At 38.5% G+C, this 23219-nt stretch overlaps 1 protein-coding gene across 1 annotated transcript in view; it reads right to left on the bottom strand.

The window, feature by feature from the left end:
* The window catches only part of TNNI3K (TNNI3 interacting kinase), a 428191-nt gene that overhangs the window by 351989 nt on the left and 52983 nt on the right, over positions 1-23219 (bottom strand). The window contains 2 exon segments of the mRNA XM_060202368.1: positions 15750-15847; positions 19914-19999. Coding sequence (XP_060058351.1) covers positions 15750-15847; positions 19914-19999 — 184 coding nt within the window.

Raw genomic sequence — 23219 nt, 5'->3', positions numbered from 1 at the left:
AGAGGTAGAAAGGGAGAGGGAGAGAGAGAGACAGAGGGAGAGAGAGACAGAGGGAGAGGGAGAGAGAGAGAGACATAAGGAGAGGGAGAGAGAGAGACAGAGGGAGAGGGAGAGAGAGGGAGAGGGAGAGGGAGAGGCTGCTCTATAGGTATAGATAAGAGGCTTGAAAATAGGTCCTTGTACATGGTAAAGTGTGCATTAAACCAGGTGTGCCACTGTCTGGCCCCAGTCTCCATCATTTTTAAATTTCAAAGACATCAAATCTGAGTGTCAGTTTCCATTTAACTGTCATATTATCTAATATCTTAATCCATTTATGTTACCTTTCTAATTATGGAAGACATGAGAGATTATGATGATTTCTAATATAGAGAAGTATGTAAAGGTGACCAGACAGTGCAATATAGAAGCATGCATAGTATAATAAAGTTAAATTCAGGGCACTAAGAGAGTATATTGGAAGGGCACCAAGTCCCAACTAGGGAGGCACTTAGAAAGGCTTTTCAGAAACTACTGAATAGAAGGATAAAATAGAAGGATAAAATTTTCAGTTAGGTTCTTCCATTTTATTGAAAACATGTTAATTTGCAAAGAGGTTATGAAATATTTGTTTACTAAGAAGAAATATGAATTCAAGGAAATCCAACCTAATTATTGCTCTAATCCCAGAGTATTAATGTTCTAGGACTTCTTAATGTAAAATTAAAGTATTAATCTGTTATAATTAACTAAATATACAAAAATTGAGATTTCTATTTTTACTTTTTCAGACAGAAACTGAAAGCTGGAGTGGGGGTGAAGGAGTGTGGTGGGGAAGGAACATAATATCAAAGCTTCCTTCAATCCAATGTTTAAGAAACAAACAAAGAAAAGGAGAACACCAGGTGAAACTTGGTCTGGATATGGTTTGGGCACAAAACCAAGGTCTCTGCAAGAGGAAGGCTGGGAGGGGAGGATAAAGACTGGTATCCTGGTATATGATGATGGGAAAGGAGTTGTGGGTAAGAGTGTTTTCCAGACACCTATGCAGAGATGAGAAATTACACTCATGTGTCAACTACTGTATTGTGAGCTATTATTCACCTTCCATAACATGATTTGGGGGGGGGGACTAACTTGTTTGTAATACTCAGCCTAGGAAATAAAACATCAGTTTTACTAGCTAACAGAGTATAATTACTATTGTTATTAAACTTTATAAACAATGTAAAGGGAAGTTTTTTTTTTATTAACAGAAATAATTTTATCTTCAATTTTTTTTCTCTCATTGTCTTAAGAAATACCAATTCAGGGAAGAATGTAATCTTAAATCAGGCATTTTTTTCTTCAAATAAAATGTTGATTTTGAATTTAAATATACATTTAATTAATTTAATTTATCCTCTAAATAAATGATTCTCAACTGGGGAAGATTTTATTCCCTGCTAGAAATATCTGGGGATATTTTTGGTGTCACAGTTGGGGGAGGATGTGGCTGCTGGAATTCAGAAAACATGAGCCAATAATGTGCTTAAGGGGGTAGGGTGGTAGCACAGTGGGCTAAGAGCACATGGTGCAAAGTGCAAGGAGCAGCTCAAGGATCCCTGTTTGATCCCCCAGCAAAGCAGGTGGGCAAGTGTTTATCTTTCTCTCCCCCTGTCTTCCCCTTCTCTCTCCATTTCTCTCTGTCCTACTTAACAACAGTGACTTCAATAACAACAACAATAAAACAGCAAGAGCAACAAAAGGGAAAAATGTGCTTAATATATTCCAGTGCACTAGATAACCACCCTTAGTACAAAATGAATGATCCAAACTTCCAGTAGTGTCAAAGTTAAGATTTTTTTTTTCTTTAGGGTAGGGATAAATAGCATAATGGTTATGCAAAGAGACTCTTATGCCTGAGGCTCCAAATTCCAAGGTTCAATCCCCACAACATCATAAGACAGAATTTAGAAGTGCTCTGGTTAAAAAAAAATTAAATTAAAAAATGAGTTTTAAAAAATTATGGAAAACGTACTTTGGATGTTTGATTTTAGAGCAAATGAAAAAAAATACATGCAACTTTGCTATAAAATAAATGCCATAAGGAAAGGAAAAAGTCAGAGAGAAAAAGATACAATGATTTTCAGGCTATAGATAAGCACAGAATTTTCTAATAGGAATAATTATGTAGTGATTTCTGATACGTATTTACTTTTAGTAGAACAGACACAGGTTTGCATTAGATTTTTCTCTCTTTCTATTCCATGCTTCCATGTAGTAGTGTACAATATGGCTTCTAAATAACTGTAAAAAGATCTTTCTAGAATATTTAGGATGGAGTAAATGACCATTCAAGATATGCCTGTATAATATGAAATACTGAAGATCGTTGTTTTAACTGGGCTGGCTCCACGGGCGGGTAACAGAGACGACGAGAGACACATGGTTGAGCTGAGAATGCAGTTTAATCTTTATTCACGAGTGGGCAAACATGTGCTCTCCTGTCTTTCTCCTCCCACGGCAGAGAGGGACTCTCAAACTAATCATCACACAGATCTGTCCTCCATCCTTCTCCTCTGGTGTCTGCAGCAGGAACTCAAAGTACGTAGGATAGGGGGCAGGGAGAAGGGAGTAGCGCGAAAACTAGCAAGGGCCAAACCAAATCTCCCAGCAGAGGAGAGCGAGACCAAACCAATGTGAAGCATAGCAACAGAAGATCAGCAATTAAAACACTATTTTCCATTTCATTACAGTGTCTATCAAGTGGTTTGTATCTATATTGAAGGAGTTAAGCTAAAATTTCTCTCATTTTCACTCCCACCACCTTATCAATCTATTTCTGTGTCTGCAATAAAAAGAATGGAAAAGGAGATCCAGGAAAGATGACTTGTTTTGCAGTATATAGGACATGAGAAAATTATTACTAATAATAATTAGAAATTAATAAGCATTCAAATATTAGAATAAACAATACCTAGTTTTCAAAAGCTGTTATTACTGAGTTTTCATTTCAACTAACATTACTTGTATGCCAGCATTACTTGTGTTACTTTGTATACCACAGACTTCATACAGAAATATGAATGGATCATTATCTTTTGAATTATTATATTCTAAAGTGATGGGTATGCAATCCTAACATTAAAGGAGTAGATGCTTTTCAATTTTATTTATTTATTCATTTATTGAATAGAGGCAGAGAGAAATTGAGATGGAAGGAAAGATGAACACACACAGAGAGAAAGGAGAGACCTCCAGCATTACTCCACTACATTTAAGCATCCCATCTGTAGGTAGGGAGCAGGGTCTCGAACCTGGGTCCTTGTGCACTCTAACATGTGTGCTTAACCAAGTGCTTCACCACCCAGCCCCTGAATCCTTTCTGAGATCACTAATCTACAAGTAGCTTTTATTATGTGCCCTGTAAAATTAGCGCACACACACACACACACACACACACACACACACACACACACACACATATCTTTGTTCATAAATTAAAAGCATAAACAAAAATCATTTGTGAATATATTTCTCAGATAGTCTTTATTAAAATGTATGCATATAAATTTATGTTTTTTTGGTAAACATTTCTCCTTTGGCTAGTTCTGCTTCTTTTTCTATCCTTGTCACACCAGATTCCCCTGCAATGCTTAACACTGTGGTCTTTTTACATAATCATGGTTTTGTTTGAGACCCTCCCTGGTTTAATCCCCATTGGTTTAATCCCCATTGGTTTAATCCCTACTGGTTTAATCCCCACTGGTTCATGCTCTTTTTCCACTCTTCCCCCTTATCCTACATACTTCCTTTTACACCCTACCACTTCCTTCCTGGAAAGTATAAATGCAGATGAATAAAGCCAGCATGGCATTGTGTTCTCGCTCAGCCATGAGAGTTCCTAGTTCCTCTCCCATGTTGCTGAGTAGGCAGCATCCTAGGTTGGCACAGGCAGAGTTCTCTCCAACCCAGAGAGCACGTGCCCTGGAAGAAACACCCTCAGGCTACCCCGGCATATTTTAAATATGCCATATACATGAAGAAAGGGAATTGGAAACCAAAGATTCAGAGAAGAGATAATTAGAACAACTTTAATGCAATGGTAGAATGAATGCCTACTTTATATTGTATCTTTATTTAAACTGGGATTGTAGGGGGTGGAGCCAAGATGGTGACTTGCAAGCAATGGCTGGGATGAGCTCCAACAAACAGCAGCTTGTGACCAAGGATTTTCTGGATAGGGTAGGATACTGGGCCATCAGCAGGAGGGTGAATAAGGGCACCTAAGGGTGAGACCACTTTTAGTTAGAAAAGTGAGGCAAGGGGGAAAGAGAAAGGAAAACTTTGGATTATTTCTGAATTAACCCCGCCCCCTTACCCCTGAGGTTCCCAGCTGAGCTATTTTCTTTACCAAGATTTCTGGCTAATCAGGGGTACTTTTCCTTTTTGTTTTCCTTCTTTATTTTTTAAAGTGACTGGGGCTATCTCTATTTGAGTGACAAAATATCTGACCAATCAGAGCCTCAACCCACCCCTGCTTGGGAAAGACTACCTGGAGTTGTTTTGGTTTTTTTTTTTGGATACTTCTTACATTGGCTGTCTTTGCTCAGGCTACCTGCAGCCAATTTGGAGCAGTCCAAACTGCAGACTGACTTGGTGTTTTACTCTACTCTACTTTATTATTACTATTATTATAAATGTGTGTCATTTATGTCCCCTCCTTCAGGTTGACCAAAATTGACTGTTGTTGTTTTCTATACTGCTAGGTGATTGGGTGTCCTATCCAGTGTGAGAGGAACTTGTTTCTCTCTACATATTCCCTCCACTCCACTTTCTCCCTCCTCCTCGCTAATTCAAAATACATAAATAAATAAATAAGTAACTCTTTCCTTTCACTGCTTTTTTTTAGTTCTTGTCTTCTTTTCCTCCTTTCTTCCTTCCTCCTTCTTTTGATTTCTGAATTCACTGATACTCATTTGTGAATTATTTTAGGGAAGAAATCTGACTCAGAGTGGACTCTGTGTGTCTCTTTTCTTTACTTCCCTTTTTCTTCTTGCTATCCCTAGAATTTACAGTGGACATTAGATTTGCATAATTTTCTATTCTTGCCTTCCCTTCTTTCCTTTCTCTTCTTTCTTTTTCCTTTGGAGTTGGTTGCTATTTTTTCTTGGACTGAGCTGTTGTTTGGCTAACTGGTATTGGTTGAACTGCATCAATCCTTGCTTAAGTTACTATTGTTGTAATTTCTGAGGTTGGGTGACTACATCTGTAGTAAAGGCATTCAATATAGCGTGGATTGTACTCAAAACACAACAACTGAGTAACAACAGAACAGAAAAATAAAATACACATCAATAAAAAGAAAATGGTTAAATCAGAGCAAAGAAAACTGCTACCACCATGAACCAAGACAGGAACCCATAAAAAACTACAAATCAGTCAGAAGTAACCATAGATAAGAAAAGTATGCAAGCAATAATAAACCTAATAATCACATAAATGATGACAACTATGGAGGAAAGGTCTATCAGAATTAGGGAAACAACAGATGAGGCCCTCAAGGAAAACATAAGCTACCTCGAGGTAACTAGAGAACTGAAAGCTGAAATAGCTGAACTAAAAGGTCAATTAGCAGAACAAGCTAATACTATAACTGAACTGAAGAAATAACCAGAGGGAAATGTAATCAGATTAACAGAAGCAGAAAAAAAGAATTGTCCAGAGAGAATATGAACTAGAGAAAAAAAAGAAAGGTAAAAGAACTCAAAAAGAAATTGAGAAACACTGAAAAAACAACAGAGACATGTGGGATGATCTCAGAAGGAGTAACATTCATATAACTGGCCTGCCAGAAGAAGAAAGAGAGGAAGGAGAAGTAAACATTCTAGAGGATATAATGGAAGAAACCTTCCCAGACCTAGACAACAGAAAGGACATTAAGATTCAAGAGGCCCAGAGTCCCAAAAAGAATCAACCCAGACCTGAAGACACATCACAGTTACAATGAAAAGAAGTAAGAATAAAGAAAGGATCCTAAAGGCTGTAAGAAAGAAACAAAGTCACATACAAGGGAAAACCCATAAGACTATCAGCAGACTTCTCCACTCAAACTCTAAAAGCCAGAAGAGAATGGCAAGATATCTATGGAGCCCTGAATGAAAAAGGGTTTCAACCAAGGATAATATATCCTGCTAGACTTTCATTCAAACTATATGGAGGGATTAAAACCTTCTCAGACAGACAAAAGTTAAAGGAGGCAACCATCAACAAGCCTGCCCTGAAAGAGGCTCTAGAAGATCTCTTATAAACAAGAACATCACCATAATACTTGCCATATATCAGAGCAAATAAAAAAAATGTAGAATAATGGCACTATAATACATTAAATCCATAATATCAATAAATGTCAATGGCTTAAAGTCAACCATTAAAAGGCACAGAGTGGGAGGATGGATCAGAAAACACAACCCAACCATATGCTGCTTGCAAGAATCCCATTTGACCCAACAAGAAAAATACAGACTTAAAGTGAAGGGATGGAAACTATCCTACAGGCTAATGGACCACAAAAAAGGGAAGGAACAGCCATTCTCATCTCTGACACAATAGACTTTAAATTAAATAAAGTAATAAAAGATAGGCAAGGCCATTACATAGTGATTAGAGGATCAATCAACCAAGAAGATTTAACAATTATTAACATGTATACACCCTGTGAGGGTCCATATAAATACATTAAACACCTACTGAAAGAACTACAAAAATACATCAATACTAATACAATAATAGTGGGAGACATCAACACCCCACTCTCACACTTAGACAGATGAACAAAGTAGAGAATCAACAAGGAAACAAGAGAATTAAATGAAGAGATGGACAGACCAGAACATCTGGATATTTGCAGAGTTCTTCACCCCAAAACATTGATATACACATTCTTTTCAAATCCACATAGCACATACTTAAGGATATACCACATGTTAGGCCAAAAAGACAGTGTCAACAAATTCAAGAACATTGAAATCATCCCAGGTATCTTCTCAGACCACAGCAGAGTAAAGCTAACATTTAACAACAAACAGAAAATTACTAAAAGTCACAGAATTTGGAAACTCAAAAACATGCTGCTTAAGACCCACTGGGTCAGAGAGACACTCAAGCAAGAAAGTCAAATTTTCCTGGAAACAAATGAAAATAAAGACACAAGCTATCAAAAATATTTGGGACACAGCTAAAGCAATATTGAGAGGGAAACTCATAGCCATACAATCACATATTAGAGAACAAGAAAAAGCTCAAATAAACAACCTTACTGCATGCCTTAAGGACTTAGAGGAAGAGGAATAAAGGAACCCTAAAGAAGGACAGAAATCACTAAATTTGAAGCAGAAATAAACAACATCGAAAATAAGAGAACCATACAAAAGATCAATGAAGCCAAATGTTGATTCTTTGAAAAATTAAATGAGATTGACAAACCCCTAGCCAGACTCACTTAAAAAAGGGATAAGACTCAAATAAATACAATTGTAAATGATAGAGGAGTGATCACAAGCGACACCGCTGAAATCCAGAAAATCATGCGAAACTTCTATGAAAACTATACATCACCAAGCTAGAGAATCTGGAAGAAATGGAAAAATTCCTAGAAACATATTCCCTTCCAAAACTTAACCAAGAGTAACTACAAAACCTAAATGCACCAATCACAGACAAAGAAATCGAAAAAGTTATTAAGAATCTCCCCAACAACAAAAGTCTTGGACCAGATTGGTTCACAAAGGAATTCTACAAAACCTTCAGGAAACGGTTAGTACTTATACTTCTAAAGCTTTTCCACAAGATTGAAGAAACAGAAACACTCCCTTCCAACTCCTATGAAGCCAACATTACCCTGATACCAAAAGCAGATAGGGACACAACAAAAAGGAAAACTGCAGACGATTATCTCTGATGAAAATAGATGCAAAATATTGAAGAAGATCCTGGCCAACCAGATACAACACCATATTAAAAAGGTTGTTCATCATGACCAAGTGGGATTTAACCCAGGAATGCAAGCCTGGTTCATCATATGTAAGTCAATCAATGACATTTACCACATCAATATAAGCAAAGCCAAAAACCACATGATTATTTCAATAGATGCAGAGAAAGACTTTGACAAAATCCAACACCCATTCATGCTCAACACACTACAAAAAACGGGAATAGATGGGAAATTCCTCAAGATAGTGGAGTCCATATATAGTAAAAATACAGCCAACATCATACTCGATGGACAGAAGCTGAAAGGATCCCTCTTAGATTGGAGATGAGACAGGGCTGTCCATTTTCACCATTACTCTTCAACAGAGAATTAGAGGTTCTTGCCATTGCAATAAAGCAAGAGAAAGAAATCAAAGGAATACAGATTGGAAGGGAAGAAGTCAAGCTCTCACTATTTGCAGATGATCTGATAGTATACATAGAAAAACCTAAAGAATCAAGCAGAAAACAATGGGAAATTATTAGGTAATAGAGCAAGGTATCAGGCTACAAAAATCAATGTACAAAAATCAGTGGCATTTCTTTATGCAAACAATAAATCTGAAGAAGACATCCAGAAATCACATCCATTCACTGTTGCAGCAAAATCAAAAAAAAAAAAAACTAGGAATAAAGCTGACAAAAGAAGTGAAAGACTTGTATACTGAAAATTATGTGTCACTATTCAAAGAAATAGAAAATGACACCAAGAAATGGAAAGACATCCCATGCTCATGGATTGAAGGAACAAATATCATCCAAATGAATATTATTCCCAGGACCATATACAAATTTAACATGATACCCATCAAAGTTCCACCAAGCATCTTTAAGAGAATAGAACAAAAACTATAATCATTTATCTGGAACCAGAAAACACCTAGAACTGCCAAAAAAATCTTGAGGAAAAGAAACAGAAATGGAGGCATCACACTCCCAGATCTCAAAACTATATTATAAGGCCATAATCATCAAAACAGCCTGGTACTGGAACAAAAATAGGCACACAGACCAATGGAACAGAACTGAAAGCCCAGAACTAAACCCCCACACCTATGGACATCTAATTTTGATAATGGACCCCAAAGTATTAAATGGAAGGAGGAGGCTCTCTTCAATAAGTGGTGCTGGGAAAACTGGATTGTAACATGCAGAAGAATGAAATTGAACCACCTTATCTCACTAGAAACAAAAATCAACTCCAAATGGATCAAGGACCTGGATGTTAGACCGGAAACTATCAAATACTAAGAGGAAAACATTGGTGGAACACTTTCCCACCTAAACCTCAAGGGCATTTTGATGAAACAAACCCAATTGCAAGGAAGACTAAAACAGAAACAAACCAATGGGACTATATCAAATTGAAAAGCTTCCGCACAGCCAAAGAAACTGTCATACAGAATGGGAGAAGATCTTCATATGGGACACATCAGACAAGAGACTAATCACCAAAAACAAAGAACTCAGCAAACTTAGCACCAAAAAAGCAAATGACCTCATCCATAAATGGGCAGAGGATATGAACAGAACATTCACAACAGAAGAGATCCAAAAGGCTAACAAACACATGAAAAATTGATCCAGGTCACTGATTGTAGAGAAATGTAAATAAAGATAACATGGAGATACCATCTCACCCCTGTGAGAATGGCATGAATCAAAAAGGACAGCAGCAACAAATGCTGAAGAGGCTGCACTGCCGGTGGGAATGTAAACTGGTCCAGCCTCTGTGCAGAGTAGTCTGTAGAACTCTCACAAGTCTAGACATGGACCTTCCATATGACCCAGTAATTCCTCTCCTGGGGATTATGGAGTCCGCAAGGACTCCATAATACCCAACCAAAAAGAAATGTGTACATCAATGTTCATAGCAGCACAATTCATAATAGCTAAAACCTAAAAGCAACCCAGGTACCCAACAACAGATAAGTGGCTGAGAAAGCTGTGATATATATATATATATATATTATATTAAGAACAATGAACCCACCTTCTCTGACCTATTTTGGATTGAGATAGTAGGAATTTTGTTAAGTGAGATAAGTCAGAAAGATAAAGATGAATATAAGATGATTGCACTCATAAGCAGAAGTTGAGAATGGATAACAGAAAGGGAAACTCAAAGCAGGAGTTGACTGAATTTGAAGTAGGGCACCAAAGTAAAAGCCCTGGGTTGTGGGTGAGGATGGATGTTCGGCTTCATGGGGTAGGGTTGGGTAAGCATGGGACACAGTCTTTTGGTGGTGGAAATGGTGTTTATGTACACTCCTATCAATTTTTAGTCATATAAATAACTATTTAATTAATATGAGAGGGGAAAATTTATTGAATGTCAAACTTTTTAAACCACAATCTTTTTTTAGGCTGAGTCTTTGATACATTGACTCTCTTAAAAACTTGGACCAGGGAGAACAGAAGCAAGTGGTGCCACAACTATATGCAATTAATGTCAAAGGACATAAATTATGGTGATATTGTATATGATACAGCAAACACTAACAAAGGGATATTTCAAAGTTAACCCAATTACCAAATAATGTGATTATAGTAATAACTATCTATTGTCTTCTTGAACCATAAGACAGCAAGATCCTCCCGCTTCCTCTTTGGAGCCTATATTTCCCCCAGTCCTGGAACCTCTAGGGCGGGGCTCACTTTCCTGCATGCTTCCCTCAATTCATACCCAATGATGTTACATCCGTGGATCCCAACCTAATAAATGCAAGGAGTACCACGTCAGCATGATTCACTTCAGACAGAGTCAGGCATGGAATGTCAACCCTTCACCCTCATTACTCTGGTGAGACCTTTCCTTTCATAGTATTGTCAAATTCCATTCCAGGAGGTTCACTTCTTAACAAAATCACAAAACCTAGATATAGACCAGGTCCTGTAAGAAAAAGCATATGTTCACATGTATCCATAAATTTGGGCAAAATATATACCTGAAAGCAAAAATACACAATAGTCTGTAGTGAATCAGTAAAAAATTCATAATTAAATAGATAGACTTAAATAATTAGACTTAGATACCCTCCTCACCTACTTCCGTTTACAGTTCTCTCACTCACTACAAAGCTAACCTTATCAAAGCAAGGACTGCAAAAGCTGAATAAGAGCAAGAGACTGGCATACTTTATTGATGACTCATTAGTCACCATCAGGCTACCCTATCAACTGGGGCCCTATTCAGGGAGTCCTGAGATTCCTAAACAGACATGATGGGCCTAGACCTCGAATAAAACCCTCTCTCCATTTTATCAGTCATTCCTATCAGGAACAACACAATAGACCCCTCTGTAGGTCATCATAGGATCTTGCCCTCAACTTGGATCAACAATCGTAGAGAATGTTCCATCCTCTGAAGGGAGGCTGGACAATATACTCTATGCTACACCTGAAGGAAGATGGGTCCTGATATTGGGGCAGCTTGGAACGTTTCTATGTATGACTACAGAATGTGAGCTCAGATCTACAGGGATGCAGAGGTCACATAGGCTCCTAAACTGAATATGGGCCTCAGATCACATCAATTCGTTGGGGTTTACAGTCAACAATATTTATACCCCTTTCCCATATTTGGGAGCTACTCTCTTCCCTGTTCCAGCTTTCTGGTACTCTGGCAGCCATTACATCACTTCCCCAGACAATAATTAGGTTCCATCTGCATATCAGATTTCAGGCTCAGGCAAAAAACAACAACAACAACAACAACAACAAAAACAATAGTATAGCTACAGGCCCTTTGGAATATAAATAAAATATGCCTACTAGCTGTCTACAAAATGGAGGGGCCCCCAACTCTTCATCTGCACTATTCCAGCCTTTAGGTCCATGATTGTTCAACAATTTGTTTGGCTTTGTATGTTAGCTCTCATTTCAACCACCAGGTTCCAGATGCTAACATGATGCCAACCAGACTTCCCTGGACAGACAACCCCACCAGTGTGTTCTGGAGCTCTACTTCCCCAGAGCCCTGCCCCACTAGGGAAAGAGAAAGACAGACTAGGAGTATGGATCGACCTGTCAATGCCCATGTTCAGCAGGCAAGCAATTACAGAAGCCAGACCTTCTACCTTCTGCATCCCACAATGACCTTGGGTCCATACTTCCAAAGGGTTAAAGAATAGAAAAGCTATCAGGGGAGGGGATGGGATACAGAGTTCTGATGGTGGGAATTGTGTGAAGTTGTACCCCTTTTATCCTATGGTTTAGTCAATGTTTCCTTTGTATAAATAAAAAAAATAAATTGGGATGGTAAGTTTAACTTGTTCCAACCTTTGTTAAAAAATAATAAAGAAATAATGCATTCTATTATAGCCTTTTAAGATTTTTCCCCCCTATCTTATGTACTGATTTCCAATGGATTTAACCACTTTATATAAGTGGGGAAAAAAAAAAAACCTTACAGCCCATGTATATTTCTGTGAAATATAAGAAAATAGAAGAGCAAAGGAAACTCTAAAAATGGAAATTTATTTTTGATAAACAGAGGTAGAAACAGAATATAGATATTCTCTAAAGATTGTAGCAGTAAATCATTCAGGACACGTTTATGTGGTTGTGTCATGCTAAGTCTTAGGGAAATGAATGAATATACAAAGAACCTCCCAGAAAGTCTGTTTCAGAATTCATAGCTTCACGCCCTGCCTTTCATGATCCATCACTAGCTCCCTATTCCTTATAGCACTTTTGCTTTTACCTGCTGCCATTCAGGAGAAAATGATTCTTGTACCCTGAACTCAGTCTCCATGCAAGTCTCACAAGATGATTAGTGAGTATTAAAGAGAATTTAGCACTTAACTGACACTTACTCCCAGAAGGAATCAGAAGAATTGACTGGGTATTGAGTGGGCATGAAAACAGATGAACATTAGAGCATTTGTATTTTGAATCTCAGGAAAATGCATCTGAATCATATTAAAATATGACTTTCTCTTTTCCAAAGTTATAATATCTATAAGGGGGGAGCAGATTTATTGCAAAGTGAGTCTGATATAAGAAACCAGTTACCACCCATCATATACACATTCTGAAATAAAACCTTAACATAGATTTATATGAAATTAAGATAAAAAATTAACAACATTGAATGTCTGGAGCTGGCAAAACTGCTCATTTGAAGCCTTACCATGTGTGGAGTCCCCAGGTTCAGTTTACGCCTTGCTTCCCCTTCCTAGCCCACCCACACACACATTGACCTAAGCTTTGGTGCTGTGATCTCTTTCACTCTCTCTGCCTTTCTACCCCCACTGTCTCTATGAAAAAAAAAGTGGTGGGGCAGTGGCACAGGAAGTGGCATACCAGCTAGCACAAGGCACCATTCACAAGGAACAAGGTTCATGCCCTTGCTCCCCAACGGCAGAAGGGAAGCTTCTTGAGTGGTAAGATAAGTCTGGAGGTGTCTTTCTCTCTCACTCTCTCCCTTTCCCTCCTCTCTCAATTTTTCTCTATCCTATCCAATAAAACAGAGAAACGGGAAAAAAAAAGGTTTGTAACAGGTATAGGTGCTGCTTAGAAAGGATGTGGAGGTAGGGTCCTAGTAGTAAATAAAAATGAGCATCAGCTTCTACATGCAGTCATCCGTCCTTACCAAATGCCCACATGCTTCTCTGATGCAGGCTTTTTGTTTGTTTGTTTGTTTTCATATTCCTGATTAAAAGTATAAAATATAGGAGGGGGGAATAATCCTATGAGGAATACTTAGACAGAGTGGGTTGGGAGAGCTTAACAAGTGGAATAAAACCACTCCTTTGAATGTTATAAATTTAAAAGAAAGAAGAAGCCAGGCGAGATACAATGGGATATTACTCAGCAGTTTAAAATATTATCTCTTTCAGGACATACTGAATGGAACTGGCTTTGATTATGCTTAATGAAGCAAACAAGGAAGTAAAGAACAACTGTGGGATGATTTCATTAATATATGGCACGTAGAGAATTGAAATATATGGACTTGGCAAGGGAAAAAATTATATATAGTCAATCTATATCTATAACTTTGGGGGGAAAGGCACAGATTTATTGTAGGGGGTAAGGGTAGAGGTCTTTGGTGGTGGGAATGATTTAGAAATATACTCCTACTATTTTTATAATCTTATAAATCACTCATAAAAATCAGATGTTCATCTTACTATGCTGTTTTGATGATTAAATAACATACATAAAATTCAGTGTGATCTTTAGCTCCCAACAAATACAGTTATTAGAAACTTACTTATAATAAGAGAAAGAAGTGCCAAATACACTTTCATACTTACTTTCCAGTAAGCTACCTAGATTATGGTGGAACAAAGACATAATGCGAGGAAACAAGCAACTGAAGTAAAGGCAGGAAAAAATAAGGAAAATATAGAGGCCCTCTTTTTTTTTTTCCTTCTTTATTGGATATAGACAGAAATTGAGAAGAAAGAAGGAAGATAGGGAGGGGGGGAGAGAGAGAGAGAGAGAGAGATTGAGAGAAAGAGAGAGCGAGCCCTGCAGTACAGCTTCACTGCTTGTAAGACTTCTTCCCTGCAAGTGGGGGCTGGCTGTTTGAATGTCATGTGTGCTGTACCAAGTATATATATCACTACCCTGCCCCCTGTAAAATCTTCACTCCTTTATTATTGACACCAGGGTTAATCATTGGGGCTCAGTACCTGCACAATGACTCCACTGCACCCCAGCTCATGTTTTTTCTGATAGAAACAGAAACAAATTGAGAAACTGAGAAGGATGAATGAAAGAGAAAGGGAGAGTGTCTGGGGGGGGGTGTCATGCACTTGGTTGAGGACACATGTTTCAATGCTAAAGAACCTGGGTTCAAGCCTAGGGCTCTCACCTGCAGGGGAAAAGCTTCACAAGTGGTGAAGCAGTGCTACAGGTGTCTCTCTTTTTACTTCTCTCTCTCTCTTTCTGTGTTCCTTTCTTTTCATTTTTTAATTTTTTTATTGTTGTTGTAGCTATTATTATTGATGCCGTTGCTGTTGGATAGGACAGAGAGAAATGGAGAAAGGAGGGCGAGACAGAGGGGGAGAGAAAGATAGACACCTGCAGACCTGCTTCACCGCCTGTGAAGCAACTCCCCTGCAGGTGGGGAGCCGGGGGCTTGAACTGGGATCCTTAAGCTGGCCCTTGCATCTGTATCCTTTTCTATTTCCCCCTACCCTTTCTATTTATGGCTGACTCTATCCAATAAATAAGATAATTAAAAAGAAAGAGAGAGGAAGGAAAAGGAAAGAAAAAGAGAGATAAAAATGGGGGAGAGAGAGAGAGCTAGCTGTGGCAGGGATCTACTACTTGTGAAGTTTCCTCTTACTGATTGGTCATCCAACTTTGGGATAATAATATTATTCACTTGCAAGGTTCCTGGGAACATTAAATAAGAGCTAATCAGAAAAGGTTTGTATGTTACATATAGATGATGTGTGTTCAATTTAGAGAATATGTCCATTCATCATTATTAATTTGAAAAAAACATAGAAATATAGTTTTTTGTTTGTTTGTTTGTCTGTTATTGTTTTGTTATTCATGGTCTTCACCATTCAAGGCTGATGTTTTCAGATGGAGACAGAGGAGGAAAGAGAATATAACAATGCATGAAAGCTTTGTCAACTGCAGTAGAGACCAGGCTAGAAACTGGGTGGGACGAATGGCCAGTGGCAGGTACATTATCAAGTGAGCTCTTTGCTTACCCAGAAAGAAGAATTCTAAAAATACACATCATCCTTGGTTCTAATAGAACGCTTATGGGGACAAAGATGCTGTACCTTGTAAACTGCCAAGTGCAAAGCTGTAAATCCATTTCTTGTGAGCCGGGATGGGCGGAGCCCTTTCAGCATAAGAGAGCGAATATGCGACTTGTTACCTTAAAAAAGAGAAAGGTGTGTGTGTGGGGGGGCTTAAATTATTGAGGCATAGATCTAGACTTCAGAATCTCTTTGAGCCAGTGATAAATGTCACACGGACTCATGAAAATGTCACATTTCTGTTTTGCAGGCATTTGTAGTCTTTTTTTTTAAAGCTAATTGTCAGCCTTACTTAGAACATTTCTAATTTCTATTACATTTGTAAAACTTGGTATTAGTACTGTGTATTTTAAACCACTTGTCCTAGATTTTTAATTTAGTGTTCTTACCATCAAATAATTTTAAAACACGAAAAACACTCATCTTAATAAGCTAGAGTGTAAAGTCGTAAAGTCTACACAAATATCTAGTGGTGCTTGGTCTTTCAGAACATCATTGGCAGAAGAACTAAATTACATAAGAGAAATATGAAAGGTATAATTAACCTTTAGATGTCTTTCTGTTTGAGAGAAAGCTCTGTTAAGCAGAGTCAGCTGACTTAGATTGTGTGGGAGAAATGATTAAGGGATATGATCAGAATTGATATTTATATATTAGTATGCTATTTTAAAAATCAAGTTCCATGAATATCAGTTTGAATTAATAAAATAATTTTTTATTTTTAAATATTTATTTATTCATTTTCCCTTTGTTTTTGCCCTTGTTGTTTTATTGTTGTAGTTATTATTGTTGTTGTTGTTGATGATGTCTTCATTGTTGGATAGGACAGAGAGAAATGGAGTGTCGTATGCTTTACATTGGTTTGTTCTAGCCCTCCCCCGCCAAGAGAATTGGATCAGTCCTATTAATTTCGCGGGCCTACTTGGCTCCGCCCCGAGGAACCCCGAGAGAGGGTTCCTGAGTCAGAGAGTTCCTGAGTTCGAGAGTTTCAGGGTTACAGAGTAAGAGAGAGTGTCAGAGAGACAGAGTTCCTGGGTTCCTGAGTTCCAGAGAAAAAGAAAGAGTGCTTGTGCCGCCGCAAAGAGACAGCAGAGTTCTATTTGGTGATTAGTTTGTCTTAGTTTATGAATCGTTGTTCCTGAATAAAGAAATACAGCTTCCCTGCCCAGCCGTTGTCTCCGCGTCTCTGTTACCCACCAGTGAAGCTAGACCGGCCGGCAAGAGCCTCGGAAATTTTAACAACAAATGGCGCCCACGTGGACCTGACCTGCGCATCTCTCAGATAAGTAAAGACAATTTGGCTACCTATGCACGATGGCCTTCTCTTCTGCTTGTGAAGAGATCTCCAAAGGCCTCTGCTCTTTCTTCACGAGACTGTTTTGCTGTTTCTGGAACATTTATCTCTGGACCACTCTGTGGTTTCACTCCCTCGGGCGAACTCAGAACAGCCAGCGGGAAGAGCCAGCGGGCGGGAGGTGAGGCACGGAGCTGCTGTTTCCGCCTGGTCAAACAGCCAGCCAGCCGGCTGCGCCCAGACAACCCCACGCACCGCGCCCACAGCCCCGCAGCCCGCAGGAGACTGACGCCAGCCCGCAGGAGCCCGACGCCAGCACGCAGGAGCCCAATGCCAACACGCTGGAGCCCGAAGCCAACACACTAGAGCCTGATGCCAACACGCTAGAGCCTGAGGCCAGTCCACAGGAGCCAGATCTCCACCGTGTGGCGCAGGGCACTGGACGCGTGATCCCTCCACACTGCTCGGCCACTGCAAACAAGGCAGCAGACATGGCAGTGCCACGGGGCAGGGCCGCGGCAGCCTATCATGGCCGCCACCCCTGGGCACCTAGGCCCACACCTTCTGCAAAACTGGCCTGCCTGCCCTCTTTCTATGAATTCTGGAACCATCCCGGGCCTCCCGGACCCCCGGGGTCCCTGCTGAAACTGGGCACATGAGATCTCCAGCCCCCGGTCCGGTCTGAAGACAGACAAGCTGGAGTACGCAGAGATTCGTACAGAGATCTCAACCTGCAATTCCTAGGAGTGAAGCTGCGCAAGAAGCCACCTCCAGATGGTGAACCCCCCCCCCAACAACTAAGACAGTATAGATTTAAATTTGTGTTTAAAATGAGATGTCTTCGTAACAAAGGTTTCTCTCCTTGTGTATTAATGACCATGTTTATGTGTATGTTTAAAGTTTGGTAAACAGTAGCTTTAAGGCTAAATTCTTACTAGTCAAAGTTAAATGAAAAAGGTTTTCAATGTAATTCTCATAAAGATAAAATTAACTTACATTTAAAGTCTGAGGTAAAAATTAGTTAACAATCAATATATTTTAACTAAGTTGGTCTAAACAAAAGGTTAAATAGACTTGTTGATATGTAAAACACTACCTTCTCTATTAGAAATGGTAGATCGCACAATGGCTATGCTAATTATTCTCATGCCTGAGGTTTCCTCTCTGGCCCACACCTAGGGTGTGTCTCCATCTTGAATGGGTGTAACAAAAGGTTAAAAGACGTTGTTGATATGTAAAAGTCTCAAATTCCTTCTCTATTAGAAACGTTGGATCGTGCAGTAGATATGCTAATAACAAGTTTTGTTTCATAGTAAGTAAGTTGCAGCCAGCTGCCTGTGGGACTCTAGGCTGTTCCCCGCCCCCATGCAATTGCCCGTCGAGGCAAGTAGCCCCCCAGAGGCAAGAAATGTTTTTTTTTCAGATATGGCCCCCTCAGGCCTTCCCTTGGCAACATGCTGGTTTTTGTTATATATGTTTCTGTTCACCCCACACCCTTGATACTATAGTCATTTAGTTAAAAAGCAAAGGGGGAATTGTCGTATGCTTTACATTGGTTCGTTCTGGCCCTCCCCCGCCAAGAGAATTGGATCAGTCCTATTAATTTCGCGGGCCTGCTTGGCCCCGCCCCGAGGAACCCCGAGAGAGGGTTCCTGAGTCAGAGAGTTCCTGAGTTCGAGAGTTTCAGGGTTACAGAGTAAGAGAGAGTGTCAGAGAGACAGAGTTCCTGGGTTCCTGAGTTCCAGAGTAAAAGAAAGAGTGCTTGTGCCGCCGCAAAGAGACAGCAGAGTTCTGTTTGGTGATTAGTTTGTCTTAGTTTATGAATCGTTGTTCCTGAATAAAGAAATACAGCTTCCCTGCCCAGCCGTTGTCTCCGCGTCTCTGTTACCTGCCAGTGAAGCTAGACCGGCCGGCAAGAGCCTCGGAAATTTTAACAACAATGGAGAGAGGAGGGGGAGACAGAGAGGGGGAGAGAAAGATAGACACCTACATACCTGCTTCACTGCTTGTGAAGCGACTCCCCTGCAGGTGGGGAGCCGGGGGCTTGAACTGGGATCCTCTCGCTGGTCCTTGTGCTTTATGCCACCTGCACTTAACTGCTACGCTACCACCTGACTCCCAATAAAATAAATATTAACCATTTATGTATTCAGTAAATTTACTGAATGCTTTCTATATACAGAGACTGTTCTAGGCACTGTAAATATATGAATAAGGTTAGACTGAATCTTCACTTTGAGATTTTTATCTTTGACGTTTATTACTTTCCACATATCTCATTACAGATTGTGAAACAATTACTTGATAATGTTTTGGGAGATACTTTAAGTACTTCTGAATTTAACATGATCTCTGACTGGTATTCCCAATTCTAAAAATAATGATTTCCTGGTTTCCAAGCAAATTTCGTGACTTGATTCAGACAGGAGCACAACAAAACTTAAATTCAGAGCTAAATCGATCTACCTGTAAGTTTCTACTTCTTTGAATGGTTATCAGAATTGTAAATGGGAGTGGGTAGGGGTAGAAGGGTAGTACAAGAAAAAAAAAACAAGTATGAAAAGTATCCTCTTATAACTTGAACCATTCAATTTAAGAACAAAGATTAGTAAAGGAAAACATAAAGTAAAGGTGAATCTTGGACCTGGTGTAGAGTGTGGCATGAAAGCAAAGGACTGTGGCGAAGGAGGAACAGGACAGGATAAAGAAACCTTGGGGTCCTTGTGTCCTAGATAACAATCAAGAGGAGATGAGAGGCTGTGCCTGTGTGTTAAAGACTATTCTGTAAACCACTAACTTTCCAATAAAATTAAGCTAAGAAAGTAACTCAAAGCACTGACAGATATGTGTGTGTTAACTACTCTATAAAGTATTGAATTTCATGTACTCACCTCCACAAATGCAACATAAGTGAAGCAGAGACAGTCCATTTTCTGTGCGGTAGTGTAAATTGACTTTGCCGAAGGCATCATCAGAACTAAAATGAAAAATTACAGATGATCAAAAACATCCACTGTTACAACTTATTTTCTTTAATTTCAAATTATAGGATGGAAAACTACTACTATAAAATCAGAAACATGTTTTTCTAGGTTTCTTGTACTTAGAAAAATGAATTTTGAGGTGCCAGGTGGTGGCATACCTGGTTGAGCACATGTTATAATGTGCAAAGACCCAGGTTCAAGATCCTGGTCCCCACCTGCAGGGGGAAATCATTGCAAGTGGTTAAGCAGTGTTGCAGGTGTCTCTCTATCTCCCTCTCTGTCACCTCTTCCCTCTTGATTTCTGGCTGTTTCTATCCAATAAATAAATAAAGAAAAGAAAATTTTTTAAAAAGAAAAATGAATTTTGTATGTATTTCTATATGAGAAATAGTTATGGTTTAGATAATATAGTAATCAAAGTGTGAATGACTACATTTAAAATCTCTCATGCACAATTCTAAGTTCTGTGTAGAATTTGAACTTTTCTGTTTCCTGTTGAATTTTAACTTATATAAAATAGAAAATAGAGACATTTAAAAGTAAATCCACTTCTCTGGCACTGGAAATCACGTATTTATGAAGGAATTACATTCCAAAAATAAAGTAACATTTGATAAGAGATAAGAGCTTTAAGAAAGGAATGCAATTCCAATGTATTACAAATTCTGCCTGTAGCAAGATTTCCTTCCATTCCGATTGGGTCAACTTTCACAGATAAAGAAGGTCTAAACTCTGATAGTGCACTATGATACAGTCCCAGGTGAGAAGAGAACTAGTGTTAGTGATTCATTTAATGAAATCCTTGCCTTTGTTTGAACAAAGACCATTGCTCCCAGGAGGGCCCTAGAGAGGCATAGGCTAACTTTGAAAAGGAACATAAAGCCAAAATTCTGGACCTCTTGAGGTCATTGGTACTCCCAGGACATTTTTCAGTTGAAATGAGATCATATTCTTGGTCTCCCAGGTCAATTTCAAGCTACCTCCTGCTTATTTGAATCTCTAACAACTTCAGTGAGATAGCATGGTCTTCAGTTAGTGAGCCTGCGACAGCATTTTCAGTACTTACACTTGAAAAGGTCTATAAATTCATAATGTTATCATCATGTTGCCCTGTTAAGAACTACAAAAGCTATTGGAAGCTTGAAACAGAAAGAAGAGAAAAAAAAAGTGCTGTTCTCCAGGTGCTAGTAAAAAGAGAAAGCCAATAAATCATAGGACAATGAAAGATCTCAGTGAAATGTTCTAATTAGCTATTGCAAGCCTAGGGAGTCGTTTCCATAGACATGAAATCAGTACTATCCCACCTTCCTAACCTTTCTCCCCACATCGCGCTTTCAGCAACAAAACATATATCGAGAAAAATATGCCAACTTACTTTAGAATTCTGTATGTAAAAGTACAAATAAATTTCAAGGAATTGCTTTTAAAAGCTAGGTAATGTAGCAAGGAGACTCAGATTTCATAGAAACAGTTGTGAATTATTCCTGATTTTCAGTGCCCTGATTAACTTTGAAAAGAAAGTTAACACTGAAAGCTAAATACACTAACCTTTGTAGCTTTGCTTTTAAAAGACACAAAATAAATCTGTACTGGTTGCATAAGTATTGGTTTGTCAGAAAAGTCATGATGTGTTTGCTGGATTTTTATTTTATTTTATTTATTTATTTTTTAATATTTATTTTATTTATTTATTCCCTTTTGTTGTCCTTGTTGTTTTATTGTTGTAGTTATTATTGTTGTTGTTGTTGCTGGATAGGACAGAGAGAATGGAGAGAGGAGGGGAAGACAGAGAGGGGGAGAGAAAGATAGACACCTGCAGACCTGCTTCACCACCTGTGAAGCGACTCCCCTGCAGGTGGGGAGCCGGGGTTCGAACCGGGATTCTTATGCCGGTCCTTGTGCTTTGCGCCACCTGCGCTTAACCCGCTACGCTACAGCCCGACTCCCCTGCTGGATATTTTTTAAAGCAAAAATGTGTCCTGACTTTTCTGACAACCCACAATAAAATGAATGCATGAATTATGTGACCTTTTATTTAATAATTATTCCTGAATCTTAAATTAGACTTGGACATCCTTAAGTGGCTTAGTATACAGTCCTAAACATTTCCTGCCTTAAAACTGAATTACTGCCTGTTCTTTTGAATTCTCCTCTTGAATTCTATACTCCTTAAATTCATGGAATTTCTGCTAATGCCAAAGAAAAAAATGAACAACTGAGTAGTCTCTGACAATAACATAGTCATGTGCAATTTTAATAGTATATTTTTATTTTAACTTTAATAACTATAATATAAGTTTTAAGTGAGAATTAGTTTGGGCACTATATTTGAATACTAATCTCCTCTTCTATTAACTTCTATTTGAATGTTTCTATTTTTTGATAGATGCAATTAAAATATTCAAGAATTTAAAGCAATCATTACTGTGAGAAATATTTCATTTTTTCTTCTTTTGCCTCTTTTAAAGTAACTGTATATGTCAAATTCACTGACAATTGAGCATCACTTATGTATTCTAATACCCTAAACTCAATTTATTTTTTAATTTCCCCTTACATTTTTCATCACATCCCATGCTGTACTGTGACTTAACATATCCTAACGAGTTCATAGTGCTTGCTGGGGCATGGATGAAGTTCCTAATTAAAAATGAAGTCACTATCATGAATATATTTTTAGTGGTAAATTCTGTCCTTAATCATAAAAATGGTCGTTCTGTACTCAAAGGTTACTTTCTTTCTTGTATCATAATGAACTCTTTCCTTAGCCTGCACCTTTTTATCCAGAACAGTATGCAGTCTTGTGATCCAATTAAACTTTTTTTTCATGATCTCATCCTTTCAAGACTTCTGACATGACCACAAGTGGAAACATTAAAATGTAACATTTGAACATTTAGCCAAAAAAAAAAAAATAGCACACTGCTATCCAAAATATTCAGATAGGTAGATAATATTTTAAAAGTAACCCACGGACTAAAATTTAGAGCAGTTCCAGGAAAGTAGAAAGCTATTAAGAATGGTGATTTCACTGTTTTCAACCCATATTGGATGGAGCTTGAAGAAATCAAGGTAAGTGAAGTAAGTCAGAAACAGAAGGATGAATATGGGATGATCTCATTCAGAGGTAGAAGTTGAAAAACAAGATCAGAAGAGAAAATACTAAGCAGGACTTGGACTGGTGTATTTAAACAAAGTAAGACTCTGGGTTGT

The sequence above is a fragment of the Erinaceus europaeus genome, chromosome 11, assembly GCF_950295315.1.
Source record: "Erinaceus europaeus chromosome 11, mEriEur2.1, whole genome shotgun sequence".
Taxonomy (NCBI): Eukaryota; Metazoa; Chordata; class Mammalia; order Eulipotyphla; family Erinaceidae; genus Erinaceus; species Erinaceus europaeus.
Note: the sequence above shows the minus strand (reverse complement) of the source record. Positions and strands in the feature narration are given on the sequence as shown.